General features: G+C 37.1%; 1 protein-coding gene and 1 long non-coding RNA gene across 2 annotated transcripts; both read left to right on the top strand.

The window, feature by feature from the left end:
• Positions 1–1,284: 1,284 nt before the first annotated feature.
• On the top strand, positions 1,285–8,840 carry LOC143757220 (centromere protein N-like). The gene is made up of 9 exons (XM_077248192.1): positions 1,285–1,298; positions 1,401–1,460; positions 1,614–1,687; positions 1,813–1,986; positions 2,180–2,281; positions 3,135–3,189; positions 6,539–6,648; positions 8,128–8,251; positions 8,515–8,840. The coding sequence occupies exons 1-9, from the start codon at positions 1,292–1,294 to the stop codon at positions 8,634–8,636; spliced, it is 828 nt and encodes a 275-aa protein (XP_077104307.1). The 5' UTR covers positions 1,285–1,291; the 3' UTR covers positions 8,637–8,840.
• Positions 8,841–15,336: 6,496 nt separating this feature from the next.
• On the top strand, positions 15,337–16,189 carry LOC143757231 (uncharacterized). The gene is made up of 3 exons (XR_013210450.1): positions 15,337–15,397; positions 15,730–15,796; positions 15,879–16,189. It is a non-coding gene; the product is annotated as an uncharacterized LOC143757231 (long non-coding RNA).
• Positions 16,190–19,605: the final 3,416 nt, after the last annotated feature.

The following is a 19,605-nucleotide window of genomic DNA, read 5'->3' as shown; positions in this document are numbered from 1 at the left end:
AGAGCTACTTTTTTAAAAAAGATAGTGGCCGAGAGCTACTCATGTAATACAATACTTAAATCTCTTAAATAATGTCTCATAACTCTCATATTAACAACTATATAAACTGTTTTAGACCTAAAAGAGGTTTTGTAGGCCTATATATGTCACCCTTGAATGTCATAGAAAAGAACAGAATCAGAGATTTTTTTTTTTTTTTTAAATTGTACTTTGCATATTATACTGTAAAAATATAATTATAGTTGATTTTATAGTGCATCTTAACTAGAGATGAAATAGCATGAAAATTTCATTTCATGATTATAGTGACCAAAATGATCACGGTTATTACAGAATCCTGTTAAAAAAGTAGGCTACTAATTATACACAATAAAATCAATTCACCAAGTTTTATGTCGAAAACCAGCAAATAACAAATATAATTAGCATTAATATGCACTTTTTGTTTACATAAACATTAAAATAACAACATTAAAAATGATGGCCAGATTTTAAAGGAGTGTCTTGCGACATTATCAACTAGTGGATGAATCAATGTCCTCTGAAGCGACATGATCGGTGAGTGATGAAACTAATATTTTAAAGAGAGAGAGAGAGATGTGACCCTATTTACAGGAGTAGTAAATAGCCTACACTAACTGTCAAAATGATTGATTGACAGGTGGGTGTGTCTATCCTTTGATCTTCCCCCGCCCCTTCCGGTTCCTCCTCTTCCTGTCCCGCTCCTTCCGGTTCCGCCCCTTCCTGTTACCTTTGACCTAGTTCCACCCCTTCATGTTACCTTTGACCTAGTTCCCCCCCTTCCGGTTAAACTTTATGTCAAAATGATGGATGTGTGACAGTTTGATCGTTTGAAGTTCGTTTGGTAAAGAAAAGGGGAGGTATTGGCCTTTGATGTTAACATAAGCTTTGATGTTACAGTTACAAAGTGATGTGACAGTTCGTTTGAGATGTATTGGCTTTGATGGTGACAGTTAGTTTGAGATGTATTGGCTTTGATGGTGACAGTTAGTTTGATTGTTTGAAGTTGGTGTTTTGTCATCGCATCCCCTGCATTCCTGAGCAGCAGCATGTATAAATGGCTCAGCCGTGAAAGTGATAAGAAAAAATGGTGGAAGTTTATCTTTTCTGTAAAAGAATATAAAATAAAACCTCACACAAAAAGTTTAAAATAAATGTAGAACTATTCACTGAACCAAGCATTTCAGTTTAAATAAAATGGTCAAAGTTTATCTGTTCTTTAAAAGAATATAAAATAAAATCTCACACAAAATCTTCCACTAATTTGGAAATGATCTGTGAGTGAAATGGCCTAATTACATTTTTTTCTTTAAACATGTAATACAATTTAAATGTAAATAATCCCAGACCTCATATCTGAATTTGAATTCCCCCATTAGATCGTATAGAAAACCCTGATCAAGGTATCTGGCACGCATGTCAGCTTACTGAGGCACAAGGTAAGGGGGTTTTATGTATCATTGTTAAATTGATTTGATTTCGAAGGAATCCACAATGAGCCCAGTTTGGTACATGTTAAGTATATGGTTGTTTTGACTACTTTAGATATATAAATCACTGTCTGAAATAGTTCCTCTTCCTTTTCTCTACAGATGATGCAGTTTGTGTTGAGCTGACACAGTTTAAAGAGCAGTTTAAAGCACATTTGCATGGGGTCATTCGGAATGTAATTACACGACTTCATTTGGCATTCAAGCATTCAAATCCAATTAAACTTTTTCAGTTTAACAATTCAAAATGACATAACATTCAGTAGTCGTATTGACAAATCTTTTGATTTTGCTTTTCAAGATTTCCATCAAGATGAAGAAACATGAGGATGAGGCTATATGGATTCGGATTGCCTGGGGAGACAACTTCAGCAAACCCAACCACCTTAAGCCAACTTATATTGTGCACCACCTACACACCTCCTATGTGTTTATATCCAACCTCATGGCCAAACACAAGATCTTTCTATGTCAGGTGACTTTTGATCGATCTCCATTTTGTTTCCTTTGCTGTCTTATTTGGTGTGAGATACTTATTTAGGATAACTTATTTTAATTTATAGTGTATAACCAGATGCTGATGCAACTTGATACTTGAAAGATTGGATAATTATAATATTCCCACCCAAAAAAAGTAATATCTCAATGGTGTTTATTAATTTTTCTAGGCATTAGTAATAGCCACAAAACATGGCTCTATAAAGGATGGCCTCCTGAGCACCAAGAGTCTCACTGCAATGAGGGACTTGCTTCTGAGACGTTATCAGCAGGTAACCTATTGACTGGTTGCTTGTGTGCATATCCAGCATATCAGTCATTTTTATATGTCTTTCTGAAAGATTGATTTAGATTTATCAGGCATTATGTGATATAATCTCAGCATTCTCTGCTCTAAACTCATGTGATTATCAAATAAATACTAAAATAAATATAAAAGTTTATAGTTCGGATATAAACATTGATATCTGTAGTGATTAAAAAAAGAGTAAATTAACTTTTAAAAGTAACTTGGCGCTTCAAAAAAGATTTGTATGAATTACATCGTTACATCACTAGGTGGTAAAAAGTGACTTTTTAAAAAAGTTATTTGTCATTGAATCATTCAAGAAATTATTTCAAAAATTTTCATCCAGCAATGAAACAAGTGAAGTCTTAATGAGTCATACAATCATTAATTCACTGATTTAAAAAATAAAATCATTCAAATTAATTAAACATTTTTAAATAGACTGCAGAAATTAACATTTTGTCAGACCCTCTGGTAAATTATATGTTATTTTGTTAAAGTAGTTGGTTCAGAATCGTGATCTCTATTTGAAACAAAAAAAAATTGACAGCATTCACACCTGGCATAACCATGTGTCTCCTATGCTATTTACATTCAGATCAAGAGACCCTCCCACTCAATATCATTGTCTGTGGACACAACTATGTCACTATTGGATTTTGTTCTCAAATTGAAATGAAACATTTTGAATCATATTTTTTTGATTTTTCAAAGTAAGATTGACAGTTCTTACAGATTGAAGTTTGATATCTCTTACATAAAGACTAAACTTATTTGAGAAGTACTGATTTTTGTTGTTGTTTTTGTTTTTTTGTGTGTTTTTTTTACACTGATAGGTTTTTCCAAATGCTCACTCAAGGCTCCTACAAGAAAGAAACACTCTCCCATCACGTATGAACATGTTTTTATGTTTATGTCTTTTACATTCACAAGAATCAGAACAATACATATGTACAATCTCTGGCAATGTATACAGTTGTGTTGGTTATGTTATGTTTTGCCAAGGTTAAATAAATTACAGTGCCTTTTAAAAACATTTAATTGTGAATTCCAAATATTTTGCTAAATTAAAATTAAAAAGTATTGTGTATAGGGACATCCTTGCTTTATCTGACCAGAAATGGGCATCTTCCCTACTGGTCAGTATAGCCTTTTGGAGACGAGGCCACAACGAATTAAGATATCAACAAAAATGCTAGGGAAAACATGCAGCAATCTGCAATGAGAGCTGTAGGTGTCACCTTAACAGGATATTGAACCAAGGCATACACCATTTTTCCCATGGTGGTGGAAAAAATTTGGGATGGGATAATTATTATTATTTTTAAAAACTTTTGCGTTCCCCTGAGAAACTTTGCGTACCCTCGCAAAACTTTTGCGTTTCCTCGCAAAGCTATTTGCGTTTCCTACGCAAAAACTGTTGTGACCTCGGACAGACACTTTGTTTAATGTCGCTGGCAGTGTTTCAGATAGCTCCGTATGTTAACGATGGAGCGTTTCATAGTGTTTGAACTTGGACTCAAATATAAAGAAATGCAGTCAGAGTGCTTCAAGGAGTTCAGTAAGAGTTGACAATATATTCACAGATTTGAATTTCCCGGATCAATAACTCGTGAGCTAAACATTGTAATATGGGGGTAGAATTGTTGCATTATTCCAAATGAATAGATTATGATCCACAAATAAATGTAAAGAGATTCACAAAAATATATCAAATTCACAAATAAATTGATTAAGATCCACAAATAAATGTAAAGAGTTTCACAAATAATTATAAAACTCACAAATGAATAGAATGAGATTTGCAAATAAAAAATATATGTACAAATGTTGTTTATACCACAAACACAACTCTGCCTGGCATTTATTTGTGAACCGTTTTGTGTGCATTTGTGAATCGGTTCCTGTGCATTTGTAGATCCCCTCACGCATTTTTGAATCGGTTCCTGTGCATTTGTAAATCCCCTCACGCATTTGTGGATTTTGGAAGACTTCTAGCGACGTGCAGACAAATCCACAAATAAGTGGACTCCACCCAACCTTTACCTAAGTCAATCAGATAACGGCCACATTGAGCTGACCAATCGTAGCACGTTCTCGCTACAACCGATCACGTTAGGCTGTACAATCAGAGTGGTCTTGCCCTGAAATAACTTTGCTCGTTCATCTGCATTGGCTCAAATAGGAAGTGTAAGGCTATAAGGCCCATAATATTGCTTCAGTAAAATATGTTTAAAATTTGGATTTCGTTAGAGTTAAGCCATTAGACTGTGTATCAAGCCAAGACACATTTTTATGAGCCTTTGAAAATGCCAGAGAAACAGCGCTTATGTTATGGGAACAACGCGTTATGGATGCGTCACCTTATTCATGATAAAACAGAAAAGGATCAATGCGTTGCTGACTAATGAATAACTGGATTCAACCTTGTGATAAATACGCGAGTTTGTGTAATATTGGGGAAATTACTGTCACAACAGCTTTTCCCACTTCTTCATTCAAGTTTTAAATAGCAGGTCCGTGGATCAAATGATTAAATATATAACATGCATTTAAAAGTGAAATGCCCAGCAGACAAGCGATTTGAATTTATCCGTTAAAACGCTTGATCACACAAATAATATTTCATATGAATCAGACTTAATAATATTGTATTGTAAAAGTTACTTACAGCATCCAATATAAATGCAAATATGTATTTTTTCAGCATTGCATTATCCACTCAAAACCCCATTAGCCTACACGCTGTTACATCTTCAATGATGGTCATTTGGACTGATATTTTGTCTTCTACATAATATTTATGTCCTATAGCTAGCTATGTCACAAAGATTGTGCTTTAAAAGACAAAATCATCCGTTTTGTAATTTATTACATCGTGTCTACCCCGTGCAAGGCTTTCTACATTGGACAATGGAGCAAATGTGCAAATGATGTGTCCTCTGTAGTTGCGTGTAGTAGTTCAGAAGAAGAACAGGCATCCGTTTATCAGTGAATCATCGTGTCGCGCTGCGCCGAGTCCTGTAGAGTAGACACTATCACGAATTATGAATTTTCATGTAGCCAGCATAGTCAATAAAGAAGATTATATGTCATATATCTTCAGGTAAGAAAACAGACGTCATGGGCAAAATGTGTTAACATTGCAAACATGTTACATGATTTGAAACTGCTACGGCAGGGAAGATAGTCGGCTATTTGCTTTTGACGGGCCGCTTGACTCCTTTAGAGAGGGTGTTAAGATGCTCGGGATCTGTGATGATCATTTGTGTGTGATCCTGAGTTAATAATAAAGAATAATAAATATAAAGAAGCCTTAAACTCCAACAATCTTTTGGAAACGGTGTGTTTTAACCACACAAACAGCTAATTTGAATGAAGCTTCCATTACAGATTCTTTCAGGGGTGTCAATATCTGCAAAATTAATCAGATCCATGCAGTTTTCTTCCCGAGTGTAAAGCCTAACGTGATTGGTTGTAGTGAGAACGTGCTACGATTGGTCAGCTCAATGTGGCCGTTATCTGATTGGCTTAGGTAAAGGGTGGGTGGAGTCAACTTATTTGTGGATTTGTCTGCACGTCGACCTAGAAGTGTTTTAAAATCCACAAATGCGTGAGGGGATTTACAAATGGACAGGAACCGATTCACAAATGCGTGAGGGGATCTACAAAGGCACTGGAACCGATTCACAAATGCACAAAAAACAGTTCACAAATAAATGCCAGGCAGAGTTGTGTTTGTGGTATAAACAATATTTGTAAATTTACATTTACATTTATTCATTTAGCTGACGCTTTTATCCAAAGCGACTTACAATTGCTAGATATGTCAGAGGTCGCATGCCTCTGGAGCAACTAGGGGTTAAGTGTCTTGCTCAGGGACACATTGGTGTCTCTCAGTGGATTCGAACCCGGGTCTCTCACACCAAAGGCATGTGTCTTATCCATTGCGCCATCACCCCGATGTAAATATATATTTTATTTTATTTTATTTTTTATCTCATTCTATTCATTTGTGAGTTTTATAATTCTTTGTGAAACTTCGCATTTATTTGTGGATCTTAATCTATTTATTTGTGAATTTGATATATTTTTGTGAATCTCTTTACATTTATTTGTGGATCATAATCTATTTATTTGGAATAATGCAACAATTCTACCCCCATTTGATAATATCCTTCAACTTAATTATAAATAACCTAAATGCTGTTTTGTTATTTTTTTGCTGGTCTTTTTACAGACCCCTGTATTGGAAAGGAACACAGGGACCATGAAGAGATAAGACATCAGATGGCCTGTGAGGCATTTGGACATGGCGTTACACCAAAGCTGGAAACCGCTGTGTATAGAGTGAGTGTGTAAACCTCTGATCTCACATAACCACCTTTAGATTGAATATCAGTTGTTTGTATCATATCAGTTGTTTGTATCATATAATTACATATATTTCATTTGAATTAAAGGTGCAGTAAGTGATTTTTTGAGAAAGGGTGTTGATATTTGAAATCACCAAAACACACACCCCTATCTTCATAAATATATAATATTTAACGCAATTAACGCAGCATCCGTTCTTTCTGTCATCCTTTAGCTAGGGTTATATGATCACGCTCTTAAACCATTCATGTGCGACAAGACAAAAGGGAATGCACTGTCAGTGAATGTCCTCCTGACACACACACTATCGGGCCACTATTGAGTTCTCTTTCGCACTTGAACGAACAATAACACACACATTTATGCCAAAATGTCAGTTTTGTCGAGTATCCTCACAAGAACAGTCTTAAATGAATTAAATAAAATCTTAAAGGGGTACTTAGCAACTATTTAAACTTAATAAAACCGTTTAGAAATCATTTGGATGGTTAAATAACCTGTTCTGGTGAGAAAGGTGACTTTCCCCGCTCCCCTCAGCATTCCCAGGCAGAAAATCAACCTTGCAACATCGGGACTTAGGTTCTGGTAAGTTGGAAATAGGAAGTATTTGAGAAGCGAGAAACACGAACTGCTTTACGGCAATTCGACATTAACACACGCCATATGATACTGTGTATGATGTATTACCCACCTCGGTAGACATAGCTCCACATGATAAAGTTGGCCCGCTCCTATAACAACAAATGCACATGAGCAGCGGTTGAAAGGGGGAGGAGGGTGCCGCAAGTGAGTTTTTTTACGACAGTGTTGTGAAATAAACGCCCCACAGCTGTAGGGGGAGCTCGTTGAGACAATATGCGACAACCAAAGTGAAAATCAGCAGAGAAATGGCCAGAGTTGCAAAGTTCCCCTTTAAATGGAAGTGAAGAGTAGTGAGAGAATGAGACAAAAGATAGATGCGTGAGATCCTGTCAGCAGTGGCAGATCTTAAAGGGACAGCAGCCACTAATTCTGTCTGGAACGTTAACCAAAGAACAAAGGGAACAGAAATAATTACTAACTGCTCTTGACTAAAGAACGCTTGTAGCTTTAATTAGGATTAATCTATATTTCATTTATAATTTATGCAGTACGGACTGTTTTATAACCTTATTTAATTTCTGTTTACGTCATACCTGCTAGACAGGAAAGGTACAGGTAAATATGACATTTATTATGGGTTTAAGTGAGGATTGTTTTAAGGTCACTTAAATTAAAAGTTGTTATATTTTTTGAAGCCTAATGTTTAAAATTTGGGGAAATTTATATATTTTTTCACTTTAACCCTTGGATCCACTTTCAGCAGCGTTTTTAAGAAATTGCTTACTGCACCTTTAACCACATGTACACCTAAACAAGCTTTTTGACATTTATAAATATGCTTTAGTACATGAATCCTCGGTTTTCTCTTAGCTTGAGACAAGGTACAAAGGAAATGGCAACTACAGCCTCAGTGACAAAGAGGAGTTCTTCAGAGGGGTGGTCAGGTTCTCAAGCAGCAGTCTGTTAGAGTCCTTACGCCACTGTGTTGCTTCAGGTGAGGAATCAAAACCCTTTCCTTTGACTGAAGTCAAAATCAAATCTCTTCTCTTATATAAATAAAGACAGGCAGAATATGAACATAAAATTTGATAGTGGTTTCGAGCTGTTACTTGAAAATTGTTCATCACCAAGGTGTAGTTACAAGCATTGTCTGGCATTGCCCATGCTTCTCAGTCTTACACAAACTTTAGAACCTAGTTCCTTGTTTTCTCCTTCACTGCAGTCAATAAAGTATTTCATTCATATTTATTTTGGCAGGCATGGCTGAAGGTCCTGTCACTCCGCTGTTGTCTGCCATCACTCAGAGGGGAAGGAATTATTTTGTTATCACAGACAAAGGTCCTGGTGTTTCCAGCCAAGCATCAGCACAGAGAGCCTGATGACAACTGACGTTGCTGAGGAAAATCAGTTCAACTAGGATGTGCATACATGAGAATATATTGTGCCACCTGCATCCTGCAAAGATGAGAACGTTAGAGAAGACATTTGTGTAGTCTTGGTGTCATCAGTATTGTCCCCGAGACTGATCCACCAGGGAGATTAACCTATATATACATATATATATATATATATAAAACCCAAATATAGCATGTATTATTTTAGTGTCATTTTAGCATTGTTTTAAATAAAGTTTAAAAAAGAAAGAAAATTGTAATAACAGTTCTTTTTAATACACCTATCTGAATTTAGTCCTTTTAAAGCTGTGTAATGTGCAATTGCACAAAAATAAGTTATAGAAATTGGTACAAAAGCAGACTTTAACCTACTTTCGTGCACATGCAATCAGGCAGTCAATATTGTATGACAGGATTCAATGATAAATGTTGAAAATGGAAATTCAAATTTCATTCACACTTGCAATTTTGGGTTATGCTTTAAGGTATCCTTGTTAGAGTGTAATTATACATTTAAGTTCTGAGTAATATTAATTGGTTAGTAAAAAGGGGTGGTTTTTGGGTTAGTTGCAAGTAATTATGCACAATTTATTATTACTACAGCAAGTATATGTAACAAGGAGACTGTAAAATGAAGTTACCCTTTGTGTCTTATATGATTTCAAAACCAAGTTTTGTAAGGATCTGTGTCGCTGTCTTTCATGTCAGAGTTCAGAAAATGTGTTGAAAATACGCTATAAACCTGTTAACACAATTTTGGTCTTAAAGAGAAAAATGAAAGAGATACTCCATCCCAAAATAAATCTCTCAAAAATGACTTTATTCAGAAAAGTTTTCTTTTTTTTTTCTTTTTTTTTTTCTTCTTCTTCAGAAAATTAGCCCATCTCTGTCAGTCCATATAATGCAAGTAGATACTGTAGCTCAGGGGTCTCCAACCTTTTTTCATTTGAGAGCTACTTTTTTAAAAAAGATAGTGGCCGAGAGCTACTCATGTAATACAATACTTAAATCTCTTAAATAATGTCTCATAACTCTCATATTAACAACTATATAAACTGTTTTAGACCTAAAAGAGGTTTTGTAGGCCTATATATGTCACCCTTGAATGTCATAGAAAAGAACAGAATCAGAGATTTTTTTTTTTTTTTTAAATTGTACTTTGCATATTATACTGTAAAAATATAATTATAGTTGATTTTATAGTGCATCTTAACTAGAGATGAAATAGCATGAAAATTTCATTTCATGATTATAGTGACCAAAATGATCACGGTTATTACAGAATCCTGTTAAAAAAGTAGGCTACTAATTATACACAATAAAATCAATTCACCAAGTTTTATGTCGAAAACCAGCAAATAACAAATATAATTAGCATTAATATGCACTTTTTGTTTACATAAACATTAAAATAACAACATTAAAAATGATGGCCAGATTTTAAAGGAGTGTCTTGCGACATTATCAACTAGTGGATGAATCAATGTCCTCTGAAGCGACATGATCGGTGAGTGATGAAACTAATATTTTAAAGAGAGAGAGAGAGATGTGACCCTATTTACAGGAGTAGTAAATAGCCTACACTAACTGTCAAAATGATTGATTGACAGGTGGGTGTGTCTATCCTTTGATCTTCCCCCGCCCCTTCCGGTTCCTCCTCTTCCTGTCCCGCTCCTTCCGGTTCCGCCCCTTCCTGTTACCTTTGACCTAGTTCCACCCCTTCATGTTACCTTTGACCTAGTTCCCCCCCTTCCGGTTAAACTTTATGTCAAAATGATGGATGTGTGACAGTTTGATCGTTTGAAGTTCGTTTGGTAAAGAAAAGGGGAGGTATTGGCCTTTGATGTTAACATAAGCTTTGATGTTACAGTTACAAAGTGATGTGACAGTTCGTTTGAGATGTATTGGCTTTGATGGTGACAGTTAGTTTGAGATGTATTGGCTTTGATGGTGACAGTTAGTTTGATTGTTTGAAGTTGGTGTTTTGTCATCGCATCCCCTGCATTCCTGAGCAGCAGCATGTATAAATGGCTCAGCCGTGAAAGTGATAAGAAAAAATGGTGGAAGTTTATCTTTTCTGTAAAAGAATATAAAATAAAACCTCACACAAAAAGTTTAAAATAAATGTAGAACTATTCACTGAACCAAGCATTTCAGTTTAAATAAAATGGTCAAAGTTTATCTGTTCTTTAAAAGAATATAAAATAAAATCTCACACAAAAAGTTTGAATAAAATGGAGTCACAAAAATATTGCAAACAATCCAATGTATGAATGATCTCACTCTGCCTCAAAAAACATAGCGAGCGAGTGTCTATGTATGTGTGTGTGTGTGTGTGTGTGTCAAAGCAGGAATTTCCCTCCCTCCGCATTGCTGAGGACCGTGGAAGTTTTCTCACACAGAAGTTGAAAAAGCATTATGCTCATTTAAATGAAATGGTTATAAAATTTACATTTAGTCATTCACAAATATTTGACACTGACTAAAGGTTGAAAAACCATGCTGTTCAATTAAAAGTATATAAATTAAACAAAAATAAAATCATCTTACTGTTTCACCATGGTTGAAAAAAACCCACAAGTGTTTCCCCTGAAGTCTTTTCTCTCAGTCACACCAGCGTGTGGCTGGCCTGGTATCTGTTTTTGTGACACGTTCCTGAGCCCATTGAAAAGCATTCTGTTCCTTTAAAAGTGTATAAATTAAAATATATCATATATCAAATAAATAGTTTACTAATTGTTGTTCATTTAAAATCTTACTAAATTACTGAAGTTGAAAATCATGCCGTTCATTAAAAAGTCTTACTAAATAACTGAAGTTGAAAAGCATTCTGTTCATTTAAAATAAATATTTTACAAATTTACTGTACCAAATAAGTAAGATTTAGATAAAAATAAAATCATCTTACATTTTCACCAGGGTTGAAGAACAAAAAAATCACACAGGTAGTGCCTGCCAGCATGGACAGTGTGCGTGACAAATAAGTGATATCATCGCTGTTTTCGTACCACCGGTAATAAATTACTTTTAATTTATAAGACTTATTTTCAGGAGTGACAGTTATCAGTGAAATATGGCGCTTGTGTAATCAAAAGGTCTGCCTACCCCCTGGGAATGTGAATTGGCCTTGAACCTAAACACTTCCATTCATAGAGTACTTAAAGAATATAGTGGACACACAGCTCCGCCGTTTCCCCATAGTTTTCCAGAGGCTCTTACTGTAAAAGGCTATAAAATAGCCAAGACACATGGACGTGTGCCATACCCCATGTCTGGACCAAAAACTTTTGCACCCTCTCTTCTATGACCACCTCATCAAAAATGCAAAACAGTGAGTACTTTCTCTATAATTAATTTATGCTACGGTGCTGTTTATCTGTATTACGCAATGATGTTTAATTTGAAAAAGTGTTTATACATAAGGAAAAGACGGTATAATTCATTAGTGTTTTAAATAGCCCAGGCTACGTATTTGTTTTATCCACATTATGCAATTAGTATTTTTATCTGCTGTAACTGGTGATACAGATATTAAAATGTATCTACTATATTAATTTATCAAAGTATGGGTTTAATATGGAGCATTGTATTATGATATGGATGTGATACAGATATTAACATGTATCTACTATATTAATTTATCATAAAGTATGATTTTAAAAATCTACAACATTGTTCATGTTCATTATGCTATGTGTTTTTTTAAACCATATCACAAAAGTATCAATTTAACATGACTGTTTTACAGCAATGTTTATTTTGCATTATGCTATGTTGTATTTTTTATCTGATGTAACTAAAATCTGCAGCATCGTTTATTTAAGCTGCAGGATTTCCATAAAGGACCTTAAAATAAATGTTTTGGATTGATTCATTTTTAAATCTTATTTAGAGATTATTTTAGTCAGACATGCTTATATGTGCATAGGCCTACTTTATTCCTCTTCAGTTACTTACTTTTTAAATTTTGCTAGGTTAATTTTTAATTCTTCTTTTACTCTGTCTTTGATTTTAACTTTTAGCAATTTGCATGATAAATTGTTTACGTGTAAGCTACATGAATGACACTGTCACAATGTGATAAGCAAAACATATAAAAGTCAAGTCAAAGCTATTTATATAGGCTAGCGCTTTTCATTGCCATTTAAAATAACATGGTCTTTCCTTCTTTCTCTAGAGACAGCAAACACTGAAGGACAATCAGGCATCCAAGTAACATGTTAGTATGGTTTATATTTTATTTTTAATGACAAAACATTATAGAGTGCAACAGGCGGTTTCTGGGAGTAAAAGCATTTACTTTCTCCATACGGAAATTAATTTTAAAGACAGACCTACTGTAAGCTAAGAGGTTGTTAATACATGGTATTTGCTTCTGATAAACAGTTGAACTCCTGGTGAAAACTACATTACCCGTGAGCCATGATGCTGTAGTGAAAATTATGTCAAACATAGTTAAAAAAAAAAAAAAAGCAACACACTCCAAAATAGCTCTGCCCACTCCCATGAAGCACTGCGAATGAAATATTCTCCCTACCCTCTCAAAATAATGAAATGTTTGTATAAGCTATATATGCATATTTTGCATATTTATATATAAAGGGGGGGGGGGGGGGGGACTGTTGCACTCTATGTATAATGACAGATGAACTGACAGATATTTTATGTAAACAGGCAAAATCTCTGCATCTGATCATAACTGGTTTAACTCTTGGCTCCTTTGAGATCAATATGACTTCTGCCAAACCAAATGTGCCGGCATATTGTAAGTGTAATACACGACAAACTATTAATACACGAGAAACTATTAAAACAGTTTTCGCCTATGTAATGTATAAAATTATTCTTAATTAATCAGTCATAGTTAACTATTTGGGACCAATTTTAAGGAAGGTTACATTCTGGTCTAACAGTGTCATGTACAAATTTGCAATACAGAATTGTTTTGTGTTTTTGGTACTATTGGATCGAGGTTTGTAGAATTTATTTTATGCGGTGTCATGCTCCTGGATTATTCAGACTCAGAATTGTAACTAGTATTACTAAAGCCTTTATCAGCCATTTATTTTACTGCAGACTTATCAACCTTATTTATTTACTGCAAATTTTATCAGAGGCAACTCAATTCATGGCAGCAATAATAAAAGAAGAAAAAAAATGAACAATTGAGAGATGAACTGACAGATTTTATGTAAACAGGCAAAATCTCTGCATCTGATGATGGCCATGTGTTTTCGCCGATCATAACTGGTTCTGTAATGGCACAGAAAATAGCGGAGACAATAGCAAGTAAACTCAGTTTATTGGTCAATAACAAGAGAGGCAAAAGGATGAACTCGGGAAACAGTCTCAGAATACTGGTGTGGTAAACAGATGGAATCCTTGGTGACGCAGGCGTGCAGGTAGGCAACCCAGTCCTCGAGACGGCGAAAGAGTGAAGTGATCCAGGGAAGACAGATGAGTGCAGACAGAGACTCACGAGGGCTGACAGAATGACATCCAGCGTATCCACAAACGCACGAGGACACAGGCAGGAACACAGCGACACGAGGGGAATCAAACACCAGGAACGGGAACATCCAACAACGATCTGACAAACACAAGACAAAAGACTAAGTGCTTAAATAGGAACCTCTGATCAGTCACTGCTGGCGCTGATGATAATTAGGGACTGATCAGCGGCTCCGCCCACGTGCATTCAAAAACACAGCATCAGAATGAGTCAATGAAAGTGTGAACCGTGACAGTACCCCTCCCCCTAAGAGCGCCTCCCGGCGCTCCCAGAGGGACCTACCTGTCGATCATCAATAAGGGATTGATCAATCTTGTCGTCTGTGGAGGAGCGTTGAGATAGAACTGCACCTACCCCCACCTCTGACGCGTCAACCTCCACCACGAACTGACGTGAAGGATCAGGGGCGATAAGGATGGGAGCTGAACTGAAGCAGCTCTTGAGGTTAGTGAATACAGCCTCAGCTGTATCGGACCACCTGAACGTCGTTCTGGGGGTGGTCAAGGCAGTCAGAGGAGCGGCTAGTTGGCTGAAGTTGCGAATAAAACGCAGATAAAAATTGGCGAAGCCCAGAAACCTCTGTAGGGCCTTTGGGGAATCTGGACTTGGCCAATCAATCACAGCCTTAACCTTGTCAGGATCCATACGCACCCCCTCAGACGAGATGATGTAACCTAGGAAAGGAACAGACTGTGCATGAAAAGCGCATTTCTCCGCCTTGACAAAAAGCCCATTCTCTAGCAACCTCTGAAGCACTCGTCTGACGTGCTGAACGTGTTTGCTGGAGAGACGAAGAAAAAATCAATATGCCATCCAGGTAGACATAGATGAATTGGTCAACCATGTCTCTCAGCACGTCATTGACGAGTGCCTGGAAAACCGCTGGGGAGTTGGACAGCCCGAACGGCATAACCAAATATTCAAAGTGACCCCTGGGGGTGTGAAACGCGGTTTTCCACTCATCCCCCTTCTTGATGCGGACCGAATGATAAGCATTACGTAAATCCAATTTTGTGAAGACTGATGCTCCCTGTAACCGTTCGAAAGCTGAAGACATCAACGGCAAAGGATAAGTATTCTTTACCGTGATGTTGTTCAGCCCTCGGTAATCAATACACGGTCGCAGGGAGCCATCCTTCTTTCCCACAAAAGTCAATGAAAGTGTGAACCGTGACAGGTTCAAGCTCCTTTGAGATCAATATGACTTCTGCCAAATCAAATGTGCCGGCAAATTGTAAGTGTAATACACGAGAAACTATTAAAACAGTTTTCGCCTATGTAATGTATAAAATTAATCTTAATTAAGCAGTCGTAGTTAACTATTTGGGGCCAATTTTAAGGAAGGTCGCATTCTGGTCTAACATTGGCATGTTCACATTTGCAATACAGAATTTTTTTATGTTTTTGGTACTATTGGATCGAGTTTTGTAGAATAAGCCAAGATTAATTTATTTTATGCGGTGTCATGCTCCTGGATTATTCAGACTCAGAATTGTAACTATTACTACAGCCTTTATCAGCCCTTTATTTTACTGCAGACTTATCAAACTTATTTATTTACTGCAGATTTGATCAAAGCCAAATACTCCCCAAACGGGGATACTGGGAAAGAAGAGAAACAGGATAATACAAGGTTAGATTCAATCTTTATATTCTTTCCCATTTTGTCTTCATTTTCCTTTTTCCTGTTATTGTTTTAATTTTTATATTCTCAGATCATCAAAGGTTTCTGAAAGCAAACACCAGTCAGTTGGTTGAAAAAGTGAAGAACATTGATCCAATAATTGACAATCTTGATTGCTCAATGAATCAGTTACAAATGTGCGCGCGAATCCAACACACCAGATGAAGACGAGGGAACCGCTAGACTATGTGAATTGTGAAAGCATTGCCAACGACCTGGTCAACGCTTTGTTCAAGCATGAAGAATCTCTCATGAAGAAACTGCAATAACAACTGTTGTAGCCTATTGTTTGGCATTATGTACTTAAACAGTTTTTTAAAAAATAAAATGTTTTTAATAATTGATTGGTGATGGAGTTTTAATTTTTGTATTTAGAACCAAGTATATTGTAACAGTAAGAAGAAACCAAACTGGCCATATAATGATATATTGCACATAATAAACAATGGCAAAATTTGTATTCCTTAAAAAACAGGCAATGTTTGAGAACCCTAATATTGGTGTAATCTCTGCGAGGTCTCAACCACAAACGCAAAACTTTGTGGTGGGTGATACGGACATATCTTTACTAAAGGAAAATATTATGGAAGTAATTTTCAAACTATATTTTATTTATTTATATTATGGTTTTCATGTTGATTTAAAGTTTTTGTTATTAACTAATACCTTTATTTTATACATCCAGCACAAAATTTTGTTCAAAAATCGTTCTTTGACCCCAAATAATCAGATAATGGTGTGTTCACAATCTACAATTAGATATTATCCTGCGTAGTATGTGTGTAAATAGTTGTGCTTAAATGTTTGAATGTATTTTTACACGCCAACATATTTTGTCACACCGTAGTGATGCAAAGTTCCACACTCTTGTAAAGACTATGGTCTAACTTTAAAACATAATCTTTATACATGAATTCAAAAGACCAAATCACTAAGAAAACAGGGGGTGAAAAGCACCGTTTATAATAAATACACAAAGTATTAACGCAAAAAGTAAGTGTATGCTGTTTCACACTTAAACTATTACAACAGAATCACATCTGACTATGCAGATAAAATTGCACAAAAGTAAATTCTAGTGATCAACTTGCTAAAGAGTAAATACAACATGAGCCATTTAAAGCAAATACGAAAAGCCACTTGTGATCAGTTTTGTAATTGACATTTTATATAGTCAATTAGGCCGTTTACATCTTGCTTCTTTTTGTTTTTGTACAGTTTGCAAAAACTATAGTCTCCGAGCGTAGTCAAACATATAGGAATTTATGAAAAACATGAGCAGATATTTCTACATGAGATATTTCTTTTAGAAGATCTTTCAGCTATGTCTACGAAACATCGACATGAAAGATGAGTATTGCTGTTTTTCTGTTACCTATAAAACTATTATACTTCAAACTCGTCTAGCTATTGCCCATTTCACAGCACAGTCATAAATACACAGTTATTTTATGTATGTGGCTAAACAACGGTTAAGCTAATGAATTCCCGGCTATATTTTTACGTGAATGGCAGGATGATTCATTTTTTTATGCGTCTACACCGATACTTTGACACAAGAGTTTTAGGTCTGATCCAGAAAACAGACGGTAAGCAGTAAGTTATGAAAACATGTGATAAGCAGTTTTGGCCTCATCATCAAAATGTTTTAACATAGCGCAAGTTTCAATTGTTTGACCTAACTATCAACAGTTATATGTGAAACACGCTCAGTCACATTAGAGTTGGATTCTTGTTTATATTGTACATTGTTATTGAACTGCATGTTTAACAGTGCTAGTGTTCTTAAATTGTTTACCACGGTTTCATTTTTAACAACACTATCGCAACACTTATCGTATTGCCGGGTGTGATTGTAATGTTTTGTATGGTGTCTTCTTTACACTTTCACCCTATGGATATCTGTTTCCTACAGTTAGCTGTAGTGAACTCTAGGTCTTCTCTTTGTTCATATACGACAGTATGCACATGATTTAATAAAATGATGGTTTAAACCACATTATTTTATTATACCATTTTTAAATAGCGCTTAAATGTAAATTTTAACCCTTTATGCAAATATAGAATAGGCCTACCGCACAAGCATCTCTGAAATATTTTTTTTTCGTGTAAAACTTTCTAAACGCTTTTTACGGAACTTGTTGCGAACATTCACCCATCCATATGTTAAAAATATATATATATATATATATATATATATATATATATATATTGGTGTAATTAATAGAATTCTCTCTGGCAGTATATGCATAACTTCTCCATGACTTTACTTCTGATTCAATGAGGCTTTAATCCTACGTAGAGGTTTACGACGTCATGACGATGACACCCCTATACAACTCCTCCTACGGGGCGGGCTGAGCACTATCAGTTGTCCTGATAAACTCTACACAGAGCCCAGCCTCAGTTATCGCACACAACCCCTGGCTCTAGCTCTAATAGTCGCGGACTGCTGTGCTACTGCAACATCTCATCGATCAAAAGTTGAAGGAATAGATCAGAAGTTCCTGTTTGTCTGAGCCTGCTGCAAACTACACTTTTTTCGACTCACACTTCTAACCCAAGTATAAAAGTTTGAAGTATAATAGTTCCCTTTCGTAGTCACTCCGAGTTACGTCGGATGACGACGAATGGGGGTTTCGCCTAGAAAGCCAATCATCTACGTGTATTACAAAACGAGCCAATGGCGATGAAATGCCATGGGTCTGCGGAATTTGCATAGCGTATCTCCGCCCCACCGCGTGGGTATAAAAGGAGGACGCCAGCAACATGCAGATATGTTTTCGCTTCGGAGCCAAGAGCTTCTCTTCACTCCACAAGCCAAAATCCTGAGTTTTCTGTGACATCATCTTCTTCGAGACGAGCGAACTCTCCCCTCATCCACACCCCGATCTACACCCTCCACGAGAGGTGGTACTTCGGCTGGTGGACAGGGTGACTTGAGGGTGACGGTGTGGAACAATCCAACGATGCGTCCTCGGACCACGCCCTCCTCTACAGTGTTGCAACCCGCGAGCGCTGCGGTGATTCTACCGGGTCCATCTACTGATGCCCAGCGTGTTTCATTCGGCGCTCCAGAGGAGGACTCGATGTCGATCGCGGCATCACAAGGCGGGCAGGAGTCATCGGGAAGTGACGATGCGGCTGCGTTGCCTCCATCTGGAGTACCAGCGTTGCCCGTATCAGATCCCGAGATGACGGCCATGCTCTCCAGGGCCGCCGTGAGCATCGGGCTTGAGTGGAACCCTCCGCCCTGCCCTGAGCGCTCGCGGTTGGATGACTGGTTTTTGGGTGCGGCTGCCGCCTCACGGCCACAGCCAACCCCAATACCATTCTTCCCGGAAGTGCATGAGGAACTGGCGAAGTCATGGAAGGCTCCCTTGACCTCCCGTGTACGTTCGTCAGCTTTCTCCGCCTTTCCCCCCCTCGATGGGGCGGTCGCCCATGGGTACATTGGGATTCCCCCGGTTGAACGCTCTGTTGCCATGTAACTGTGTCCTCAGAGCGCTTCATCTCGTGGTATTCCTAAGCACCCGTCCAAGGCCTGTAGATTTTCGTCGACCCTCGTGGCGAGATCTCACAGAGCTGCAGGACAGGCGGCCGTCACTCTGCATGCAATGAGCACCTTGCAGGTCTACCAGGCCCAGCTGCTCAGAGATATGCACGAGGCGGGGACTGACCCAGGGCTCTTCGATGAGCTGCGTGCCGCCACTGACCTTGCTCTCCGAGCGACGAAAGTGGCCTCACGCTCCCTGCGT

Source organism: Siphateles boraxobius, unplaced genomic scaffold (genome assembly GCF_051911475.1).
Source record: "Siphateles boraxobius isolate OS27281-9 unplaced genomic scaffold, OSU_SipBor_1 30, whole genome shotgun sequence".
Lineage (NCBI taxonomy): Eukaryota > Metazoa > Chordata > Actinopteri > Cypriniformes > Leuciscidae > Siphateles > Siphateles boraxobius.
This window is presented reverse-complemented; position numbering and strand designations above follow the sequence as displayed.